At 46.1% G+C, this 11,025-nt stretch overlaps 1 protein-coding gene across 2 annotated transcripts; it reads left to right on the top strand.

Annotated features, from left to right (window-relative positions):
* The first annotated feature begins 983 nt into the window (after nucleotides 1-983).
* Nucleotides 984-10,596, top strand: APEX2 (apurinic/apyrimidinic endodeoxyribonuclease 2). 2 transcript variants are annotated; one of them, XM_058714737.1, is made up of 6 exons: nucleotides 984-1,559; nucleotides 2,809-2,892; nucleotides 4,915-5,095; nucleotides 5,625-5,771; nucleotides 6,521-6,590; nucleotides 9,320-10,596. In XM_058714737.1, the coding sequence occupies exons 1-6, from the start codon at nucleotides 1,403-1,405 to the stop codon at nucleotides 10,223-10,225; spliced, it is 1,545 nt and encodes a 514-aa protein (XP_058570720.1). In that variant the 5' UTR covers nucleotides 984-1,402; the 3' UTR covers nucleotides 10,226-10,596. The 2 variants fall into 2 exon arrangements, with proteins under 2 accessions (XP_058570720.1, XP_058570721.1); XM_058714738.1 differs by lacking the exons at nucleotides 984-1,559; nucleotides 4,915-5,095.
* The last annotated feature ends 429 nt before the right edge of the window (nucleotides 10,597-11,025 follow it).

Genomic DNA, 11,025 nt, shown 5'->3' on the forward strand with positions numbered 1-11,025 from the left:
CTCTTTGGGTCTTTTTTGCAGACATTGAGGATTATGGCTCTAAGACTATAAAATAATTCTGGGGAAAAATAATCATGTTGCAATTTGGGGTGAGGAACCTAAGACTGCAAAGTCATGCTTTTCCTTGGACATTAGGCATGTCTATTAGTTATATTGTGTGTTCTGAAAAACATGTCACTAACATGTTTTTGCATTTGTTCTGTGTTTGTTCATTCAGTTAGGAAATATTTATAGACTCCTAATATATGCTGTCCCCTAGATTAGAGGATGGGGCTAACAAGATGAATCAGACATGGTCAATGCTGTCAAGTTGCTGGAAGTCGTGTGACAAAAACAGAAATCAATGGTAGCTGTGTATTGTGATAAGTGCTGTGACAGAATGGACCAGAGGGAGCTGTGGGGGCCCAGAGGAAAAGATCTAACTGGGGAGGTGTGGTGTATGGGTGTTACGAAAAACTTATTCAGGAAAGTATTCCTTGAGGTGATTAAGGGAGTGTTTGAATCCTGGCTTTACCATTTCTGTGAGACAGATGAATTCACTCATTCTCTCATACTTAGCCTTAATACCCCTTACAGGGTTGCCCAGCGAATGAAACAAATAATGTATATGGAAGAGCTATGCGCTACACTGGGAAACAGTGCTGCTCTGGAGATTGGGTGGCCCACTTAAATTCTCTGGTCCTCGATTTTACTAATCTGAGAAATGGAGCCTAGAAAAAGTATGTGTTGGGCCATGTCCTTAGGAATGTCATAAGGCATTATAAGACACATAATGGTTATAAGGTGGGTTTGAGACAGCTTCCTCCCTTCCTCTCTCCTTGCCCTTTAAAGCTAGGGGCCTAATCCTAAATTTTATTCCACTAATGTACTTCTTCCTGTTCCCTCTAGCCGCGCAGTGTCCTTCCCGCCTCCCCTCTCCTACCCAAGCACAGTTACAGCCATTACTGCCAGGACGTCAGTGGCACAGCCAGCAGCGCCCTTAGGGGGCAGTCGCACTAGGCAGGGGACTTCAGTCGCAGCGCGGTTCCGTTCAAGGTTCCGCTGCTTAAAAAGTGGTGAAATCTCGTTTGTAAGTAATTGGCGGCACCCAGGGGGCTTTTGAGCAGCAAGGAAAGGAAGTCTGACGCCAGTGAACGACGGGAGTAGCATGAGCCTAACTGCTGAGCTTTCTCTTGCCATTCATTCCACCCAGGGATTTGCACCACACCCTTCAGCTTCCGCTCCTCCCGCCAATAAGAACTGAGGAACTCGAAGCCCCTCCCCACCTTCAACGACGCTGTTGTGGCGCGCAGGAGAACGCAGGCGCCATTACGCGCGGAAGGCAGAACTTGGCCAGGTTGAGGGTGTCCAGCCGACCTGTGGCCCCTAGGTTGGGCGCGGACTGTGAGGCGTTGCAGTCAAGATGTTGCGCGTGGTGAGCTGGAACGTCAATGGGATCCGGAGCCCTCTGCAAGGGATGCTATGCGAGGAGCCCAGCAACTATGCCGCCATGGTCGTGGGGCGCATTTTGGACAAGCTGGACGCCGACATCGTGTGTTTTCAGGAGACGAAAGTGACCAGTGAGCGCTCAGAAGTCCAGGACCCATACCATACTTTACCTTTTCTACTAACTTTTGCCCCCTACTTATTATCATTTTATTTTCCTATTTCTCTATCCGTAGAGTCCTCTTAAATTTTTTTTTTCAACGTTTTTTATTTATTTCTGGGACAGAGAGAGACAGAGCATGAACGGGGGAGGGGCAGAGAGAGAGGGAGACACAGAGTCGGAAACAGGCTCCAGGCTCCGAGCCATCAGCCCAGAGCCTGACGCGGGGCTCGAACTCACGGACCGCGAGATCGTGACCTGGCTGAAGTCGGACGCTTAACCGACTGCGCCATCCAGGCGCCCCTGTAGAGTCCTCTTAGACACGGTTCAGAATCCTGATCCCCTCCCCCTTAAACTCCTATCTCTCACGCCAGCTTTATGTCTTAATTCCCACTTCATCTCCTGTCCTCCGCAGAACCTTAATTCCCTCACCCTTGTAACCTTCATCCTCGCTCAGATCCCCTAATTTCCACTCATTATCCTGTCCCAGATCAGTACTCTAAATTTACAATTTCCACACCCTGTCCAGCTCCAACTCTCAAATTAGAACCCCCAACTCCCCTTCCTTGCTCCCAGCTTAGATCCTTTAATTTCCACCCCACCTTTGCCCTCAGTTCAGATTATCTAATTCCTTCCTTTTTACCTCTCCATCTCAGATCCTCAGTTCTCCCCTCACGTCCGCTATTTCTCTACCCCCATCTCTCCTTCCCAGACTCAGAACCTTATATCATTTCTATCACATGTCCCACTCCAAGATTAGATCCCCTAAGTTACCTCTCTCACCACATCCTAGCTCAACACCCCCCATTCCTTCCCTCTCCCATGCACCCCCTCTAAGACCCTCTAACTACATTTCCCTCCATCCCCAATTCAGATCCTCTAATTGCCTCCCTCTCATACCTCCTATTCCTAGCTCAGATTCCCAGTTCCGTCTCCCATATTCCCATTCCCCACCTCCAGCTCCCTCCATTAACCTAATCATTAGCTTCCTCTCACCTAATTCCCTTCCTCACATTCCATAGCCTCCCCCTCCTTATATCAATTTCTTCTCTAGTCCCTACCTTTCTAGCTTCTCCTCTAATCATAGATATTTCCTCCCAACTCTGGCTCTGATGTGTACAAGGAATTAGCCTACAACTGTTAATTACAGACCTTTGTGTATCTGGGGCTTTACTTTAGGGTTTTTTTCCTTGGTTTGTTTGTTTGTTTGTTTGTTTTTGCAGGGGATGTGCTGACAGAGCCCCTGGCTATCACTGAGGGCTATAACTCCTATTTCAGCTTCAGCCGCAGCCGCAGTGGCTATTCTGGTAAATGGGGCTTTCTGGGGACTTAAAATGAGTGATGGAGGCAGTTCCGGGGAAGTTTTCCAATATTTGATGAGAAGGTCGTAAGAAACTCGGGTTTTTCTTAAGTTTTTTTTTTGAAATTACAAAGCTACTTTTAATACTTTGGGGTGAGCCCCACAGGAATAAAAATACTGGGAAGGTGTAACCCCCTCACCCCCAGGATGATCCAGGGGAAAAAGAGGCTACCTGAGGGGAAGGAAGTACAAAAGGGACATGCTGCAAACTCAGGGCAAAGGGAATGCCATCTGTGCTGGAACCTGTGAGAAAAAGCAAACTTTGGTGGGGCTGGCTCCAGGCACACAGGGAAGGGCAAGAGGATTGGACACAAAGATACATGGATTCCTCTTTCTTCTCCTTAGCCTTTTTCTGCTTCTGCTGAATGATCTCAGAGTCCCTCTGCATGCGGGTAGCAGCAGAAGCCTGTCACTCTCATTCTTTGGACTTTCCCTTAACCTATTCACTCTGCTTTTTCATATTCTGGCTGGTGAGCTAGCTGGTTACCATGGGTCATGGTGAGGGCAGTGGCTCTGGCCTGCGTCTTTTGCATCCCCTAATTCTGTTCAATGTTGAAGGTCCCCAGGCTGTTAATCCGCAGAGCTAAAGTCACATAAGATTATGTGAAGGATAGTTTTTATGTATAAAATTATTCTATTGGACTTTGGAAGCAATCATGTGGTAGTAAATTGTATGAGCTCTAGAGCCAGACTGCCTGGGTTTGAATCCTGTTTCACTTCCTAGCTGTGTACCCTCTGGCAAGTTACTTAACCTCTACATGCTTCATGTTTCCAGCTGAAAAATGGGAGATAATGCCTACCTCCTAGGGCTAGTATAGGCATACTTTGTTTTGTATGTATATATAGTATGCATGTATATTATATGTATATATGTATATATATATATCTATATATTATATGTATATATAATACTAATATATAAACTTCTATATAAATAAACATATAACATGAATTTATATATCTATATATAAATATACATATATATATAAAGTACTTCACCTTGTGTTTTGCAGGTATTGTGTTATTTATTTATTTATTTTAATGTTTATGTATTTTGAGACAGAGTGTATGTGAGCAGGGGAGAGGCAGAGAGAGAGTGAGAGAGAGAATCACAGTAGGCTCCATGCTGACAGCACAGAGCCCAACATGGGAGGGCCTCGATCTCAGAAACCGTGAGATCATGACCAGAGCCAAAATCAAGAGTCAGACACTTAACCAACTGAGCCACCAGGTGCCCCAGATACTGCATTTTTTGTAAGTTGAAGGTTTTATGGCAATCCTGTGTTGCAAGTCCCTTGGCACCATTTTTCCAGCAACACTTGCTCACCTCATGTCTCTTTGTTAGTTTTTGGTAATTCCTACAATATTTCAAACATTTTTATTACATTTGTTATGGTAATCTGTGATCACTGCTTGCAAGTTGGTAAAAGCTCAGGTTAACAGGTTAGCACTTTTTAGCAATAAAGTATTTTTACTTAAGGCATATACGTTGATTTTTTTAGACAAAATGTTATACATTTAATAGACTACAACATAGTAACAACGTAACTTTTATCTGCACTGGGAAACCATAAATTTCATTTGACTCGCTTTATTACAATATTTGCTTTATTGTGGTCTGGAACTAAACTCGCAATCTATTGGGGTATGCCTATACAAGGATTAAACACATTAGTCCATGTGATAATAATAGCTAACACTTTTTGGGTATTTACCATGTGTCCATGTAAAACACTTAGAATATTAACTGTTATTAATTCTGTGGCTTTTTTAGATGGAGGAACTCAGACTCCATGGTTTGAGTAGAGTTGCCTTGGGCTCTTGGAGCCATCCATGGCCCTTGAGTTGGGAGGGTTGTCATTACAGCCACACTTGATGAAGATGTCTAAGGTGACCTATGTGGGGACAACAAGCTGTGCAATAGGCTGCTGGCTTCTAGGTCTGCTCAGAGTACCCTGTCTGTCTCCAGGTGTAGCCACCTTCTGTAAGGACAGCGCTACCCCTGTGGCTGCTGAAGAAGGCCTCAGTGGCCTACTTGCCACTCAGAAGGGGGACGTGGGTTGCTATGGAAACATGGATGAATTCACCCAGGAGGAGCTTCGAGCTCTGGATAGTGAGGGCCGGGCCCTTCTCACACAGCACAAAATCCGGTAATAGTTCACATCCTCCTGTCACTGGCTTCTACTCTGAGTATGGTGATTCTGAGTCTTGCCTTAAAAAACATGTACTCATCATGGAAAACTTCCCAAATTTACCTTTCTTGGACTCTAGTTCTATCTGGGCTATTCACTGTGTGACATTGGGCCAATCATGTTCCCTTCTGAGCTTTGAGTTCCCCATCTCTACAGTGGGGAACTGCAGAAGGTCCAGCTTTCTTATTACCCAGGCACCTCAAAAGCAATTTGGCAACTCATCACCCCCAGGTTGCTCTCTTTCTGGGTGTCTTGTTGTGAATGGCAGCACCATCATGTGGTTTACCTGGGGGTCATTCTAGATGCCCCTCTCTTTTGCCTTATCTGTAGTCAGTCCCCATGTCCTGTGCATGCCAGCTCATTCATGTCTTTCTGTTGCCTTCTTCACATCCATCCCACAGACAGCCATTAAGTGGAATCCACATGGTATGGGGAGGGAAAGCTTGGAAATGACCTTTTTGGTTGGGGGGGGGTCTCTTCTACCCAGCACATGGGAAGGGAAAGAGAAGATCTTGACCCTAATCAACGTGTACTGCCCCCACGCGGACCCTGGGAAACCTGAGCGGCTGGCATTTAAGATGCGCTTCTATAGCTTGCTGAAGATCCGAGCAGAAGCCCTCCTGGCAGCTGGCAGGTATTGTAAACCTGGGAAGTACTTGAGCTTGTTCTAGGTACACAGCCTACTTAGGTGTCAAGCTTTATTGGAAGGAATATGGGGTCTTTGTCTTTTGAGGTCCTTTAAAGCCTAGATGGAGACACCAGCATGCCTACCTGAATGGGCCCTGCTCTGTATGAGCTATAAGGACCAGAAAAAGTGATACAAATATGGGTTTTATTCTCAAATATCTCTGAGCACCTATTCTGGTTCCTTTTACTCACTATGAGCCCCAAGTCTAGTTCTGGTTTTATTTTCTCTTTTGTTAAGTGAATGTATGAATTCCTACCTCACAGAATAGTTTTAAGGATGGAATGAGACAAAGAAAAAGTGTCTGGAAGCAAATGAAAAGTCTTGTCCCAGGGAAGGACAGGAAAGTGAGGGTGGGTTAGAGTAATCAAGGGATGCTTCCTAAAAGAAGTAGTACCTGAGCTCAACTTTGAAGGACCAGAAAGATGCCTTAGGTAGAGATCAGTGAGACAATCATGTCAAATAGGGAATGATGTCATCTTTGGAGATCAGAATTGGGTTGGTCAGACATAAAACGTGGTAATCTTGTGGTAAGATTGGAGAGGTAGGCTGCTATGCATTGCTGTGGGTTCCCACCTTGGCCTCAAGGTGGGAAGTGGCCAATCTGAGCTCTTGGGCCCAGGGGAAAGTACATGGGCCAGAACTATTGCTTCCCTTTCTTGAATGTCTAGTTGATAATCCCATATCCTGTTTTTCAGCCATGTGATCATTCTGGGTGACCTGAATACAGCCCACCGCCCCATTGACCACTGGGATGCAGTCAACCTGGTAAGGCTCTTCTAGGCCCCTGCCTTACTTCTTTTTTTTTTTTTTTTTCTGATTGGGTTTCTGTTTAGCCAACCAACCAATGCTGGATTTTGGGGCCAAGGATAGCTTCCTTCATGGAAAAGCAGAGCTTAGTTTGAAATACTATTCTCAAAGCACTGAGGATTATTCATTCAGAAGACATTACTGATCTTGCCCTTGGCTTGGTCCTGAGCCATGTGCGGGGGACTCAGTTACCAGTCAATACTGGCTCTTGGACCCTCAGAGGGCTCAGCATGGTGATGGGCTATGGACATATGACCAGCCAATTACAGAAAGGTATCTTCAGGCTGAAGCAGAGATGGCAGGCCAGGAGTCTAGGCGTGCCTGGAGAAATGGGATTCCTGAGCCAACATAGACATTAGGGAGGCACCTGGAAATGGTTGGATTTTAAAAGATAAGTAGAACAGAGCTTTGGGGTGGAGAAAGCAAAGCATTCTAGCATGAGCAAAGGCTGCAAGGTGAGAATTTGCCTGGTGTGCATGGTGAACTGCAAGTCCCATTCTTGTTAGGCAGTGACATGGAAAGGGAGGTGAGTGGCCAGAGATGGGGCTGGAGAGTCCTTTGGGGGCCAGATTTCAAGGTCCTTGAACTCCACATTGCCTTGATCATTTCTCTAATACCGTACCTGGTTTCTTGCTCATGAACCTTCAATACCTCCCTGTTACTTGTGCAATGCAGAGAAAACATCTAGGCCTGGCATTGAAGACTTTTTCTGGTCTGTGCCCAGTCTCCATTTCCATCCTCAGTACTCCTACACACTCCATCCACCGTAGACAGATCGTCTCCTCTCAGTCCATTGCAAAAGTTATTCTCATTTTGGCCTTTCTCACTGTACCATTCTGTCTTTTTTTTCTTGTATGAACGTCTCATCTCTGAGTGCCTCTAGGCTGATGGTTCTCACCCCGATAGCACATTAGAATGAGGAACTTTTACAAGAGTATCAATATCTTGGTGCCACCCAGACCGATTAAATCAGAATCTTTTGGGCGTGGGGCCAGAGCAGCAGTATGTTTTAAAAGGTCCTAGGCTGATTTTATTGTACAGTCAAGCTTGACTAGAATCTATAAGCCAGTTCCCAATTTGCCTTATAAGGGGAGTGATCAGTAACTTATGCTGGCATAGTCCAACTCAGTATTGGGCATGGCTCAAAGAAGGGGCTGTAGGAAGATTCCTTGATTAGTTTGCAGAAGAGCCACATAAACATAGATGTGGCTTCTAGCTGGGAAAATGAACAGAAATGAGATAATGAAAGAATGGTGGTGGTTGTGTGTGGTGGGGAAGAGAGTGTACATTACAAAGCCTTCAGTCCCTCCCTACCTTATTCCTCATCAGGCATTTACTCAGTCTGTTCTTTCTGCTTCCTGAGATAGTTTATATAACTTTATACCTTTTCTTCTTAGTTCAGAACTGTTGTAGATCTCAAAAGTGCACCTCTTCTTCCTTCTGGGTAAAGAGAATTAATAGTACCAGGTCACATGACAAGCACAAACTTTCCAAAATAGCAGAATATGTCCACTTCCTAAAAGACTGGCTCTTTTAGTCTTTTTTTTTTTTTTTTTTTTTAATAAGCTCTATGCCCAACATGGGGCTTGAACTCAAGACCCTGAGATCAAGAGTCGTATGTTCTACTGAATGAGCCAGCCAGGTGCCCTGGCTCTTCATCTCCCTAAATGGCACCATTATCCCCTTGGCTACTCCAACCAGAAGTCTGGGAGTTGTGTTAGTATTGTTCTTTTCTATCCCCCCCATCCCACATTCAGTTGATCAGTGAGTACTATTGACTTAGTTTCAAACCATCTCTTAATTTCATTTCTCTTTGTCTCCTCAGGCCCTACTCTAGTCTGAGTGATTATCCTCTCTTGCTTGCATGAACTATGATAGTTATCCTACTGGTCTGCTGGTCCCCAGTCTGGTCTCCCCTCAAGTCTTTTGGGTACACTGCTCCCTCTCTCCACAGGCCCATTACAGAGGCTGCCCTCTCAATTTATAACACCCTCTGCCTGGCTTGCTCTTGCTCAGCCTTCACTTCCCAGCTCTAGATCACTTTTCAGGATGAGTTCAGGTTTCTACTTTGCCCCTAGCATCATGCCTGGCAAATAATCTGTGTTCTTTGAACGTTTTTCATTGAATGAGTGGGTGGGCAGGGGGATTGGATGGATGGATGAGTTGGGGATCAAAGCCAAAGGAAGTACTTAGGCATAGATTTGTGGAGCTCTTCAGCTGAGGAGTTGGTGGGGTAGAGGGAAGATGGTCTGTGAGGCCTCTGACACACACAAGATAAGGCAAATAGTTCCAGAGGGTTTAAATGAAAAGGGTAACAGTCTTCTTAACTCCTAATCCCAGTCCTACTTCCTAGAGGTAACCATTTTTAGTTTTCTGCTTTCCATCCTTTTGGGAGCAGTTTGAGAATTGCTTTGATTAAGCAAACAACAAGCTTTCAGATTTGGCATTTATGGATCAATGTAAGGCAAATGTAGCCTGATACAGAAGGAAAAACAAACATGGGCTTTTAAATAAGTAAGGATGGGAATTGAATCCCATCTCTGCCAGTTCTGGACTGTGTGACCCTGAGTATTAGTCTTCTTTGGAACAATCAAGTTTTCTCATCTGAAAAATGAAGCAGTTGGTTTTAAGTCTCTTCCAGGTCTAGGCATCTAGTTTTGCCTGTCTTCCTCTTTCCCCTTTGCCAGGAATGCTTTGAAGAGGACCCAGGGCGCAAGTGGATGGACGGCTTGCTCAGTAGCCTGGGATGCCAGACTGGGTCTCATGTGGGGCCCTTCATTGATAGCTACCGCTGCTTCCAGCCAAAGCAGGAGGGGGCATTCACCTGCTGGTCAGCAGTCAGTGGTGCCCGGCATTTGAATTATGGCTCCCGGCTTGACTATGTGCTGGGGGACCGGACCCTGGTAATAGACACTTTCCAGGACTCCTTCCTACTGCCTGAGGTGATGGGTTCTGACCATTGCCCTGTGGGTGCAGTCTTGAGTGTGTCCTCTGTGCCAGCAAAAGAGTGCCCACCTCTGTGTACCCGCTTCCTCCCTGAGTTTGCAGGCACCCAGCTCAAGATCCATCGCTTCCTAGTTCGTCTCAAAGATCCTGTGTTCAGGCATTCAGCACTGAAACTCAACAATAAAACCCAGGTACAGATGCACCAAAACAAAGCCCGTGTGCGCTCAACCAGGCCTCGGCCAAGTCAAGCTGGCTCCAGCAGAGGCCAAAAAAACCTGACAAGCTACTTCCAGCCATCTTCCAGCCATCCCCAAGCTTCTCCTAACTTGGAACTTCTTAGTGTGGGTGCCCTCATGACCCCAAAGACGTCAGAAAAGGAGGTGATGGCCAAAGTGGTAGAGGGGCAGGCCAGTGCTTCAGAGGCCAAGGATGAGAAGGAGATACGGACCTCTTTTTGGAAGTCTTTGCTAGGGGGGCCCTTGTCCATGCCCCTCTGTAGGGGCCACAGGGAGCCATGTGTGAGGCGAACTGTGAAGAAGCCAGGACCCAACCTGGGCCGCCACTTCTATATCTGTGCCAGACCCCAGGGTCCTCCCACTGACCCTTCCTCCCGCTGCAACTTCTTTCTCTGGAGCAGGCCCAGCTGAATCAACTCAGGCCTAGGGATATCTATCATGGTTAACCCTGTATATACTCAGGCTAGCCCCCTCCTAGGCTACCTCTTCCTCCCCCAAGTCCTTCTCCTCTTCTTCCACTTTCCTCAAGGACCCTTCCCTTTCCTCTTTCTCTTCCTCTTCCTTCTTTAAGGCCTCTCTTACTCTTTCTTCTTCCTGCCTAGCTCCTCTTCATTGGTGAGCTACTTGTTTGTGCCCTGTTGCTGTGACCCAATTCCCCACTGTGCTTCCCACCTTCCGTCAGAAGTACACAGGAACCAATTGCCGCAGAAAGTTGGTTTTAAACCCCTTTATTCCTTGCTGACAAATATATCTGTTCCTAAATAAAGTCTGTTTTTATTTTAGCATACCATGTCATGTACACAATTTGGATATGCTCCATGAAGTTGAGTTAGAGACATTATCTCAACACTGGATTTCCCAGCGGCCTGTAGCCTGATGATACAACTCCTAGAGAGAGGGGAGGAAGGAAGAGTGGTATTCACTATAACGGTGCTCTGTTGAGTTGTAGGGGTTCCTTGCACTGCTGAGGTTGGATCAGCAAGGGAGGTGGGTGTGGTGTGTTAGAAAGCTCAGGTGGATTGTGTAGCCTTAAACTGGCACTTCCCAACTGGTGTGTTCCACAGTTGCCACAAATGTATTATAGGGTGGAAAGAAATGGCCTTAGAGTTTCCAAGCAGGGCACAAATGTCAGGAGAGATTGCCTCCTAAGCAAGTGGTGTCATTAGTTCACCCAGGAGTGCCATGCAAATGTTTTCTGTGTGCTATGGCCT

This window comes from Neofelis nebulosa, chromosome X (assembly GCF_028018385.1).
Source record: "Neofelis nebulosa isolate mNeoNeb1 chromosome X, mNeoNeb1.pri, whole genome shotgun sequence".
NCBI classification, from domain to species: Eukaryota; Metazoa; Chordata; class Mammalia; order Carnivora; family Felidae; genus Neofelis; species Neofelis nebulosa.

Coding starts and splice junctions, on each gene's coding strand:
- APEX2 (XM_058714737.1), top strand. CDS start 1,403: ATGTTGCGCGTGGTGAGCTGGAACGTCAATGGGATCCGGAGCCCTCTG. Junction 1,560..2,808: donor TCAGGAGACGAAAGTGACCA/GTGAGCGCTCAG, acceptor TTGTTTTTGCAG/GGGATGTGCTGACAGAGCCC. Junction 5,772..6,520: donor GCCCTCCTGGCAGCTGGCAG/GTATTGTAAACC, acceptor CCTGTTTTTCAG/CCATGTGATCATTCTGGGTG.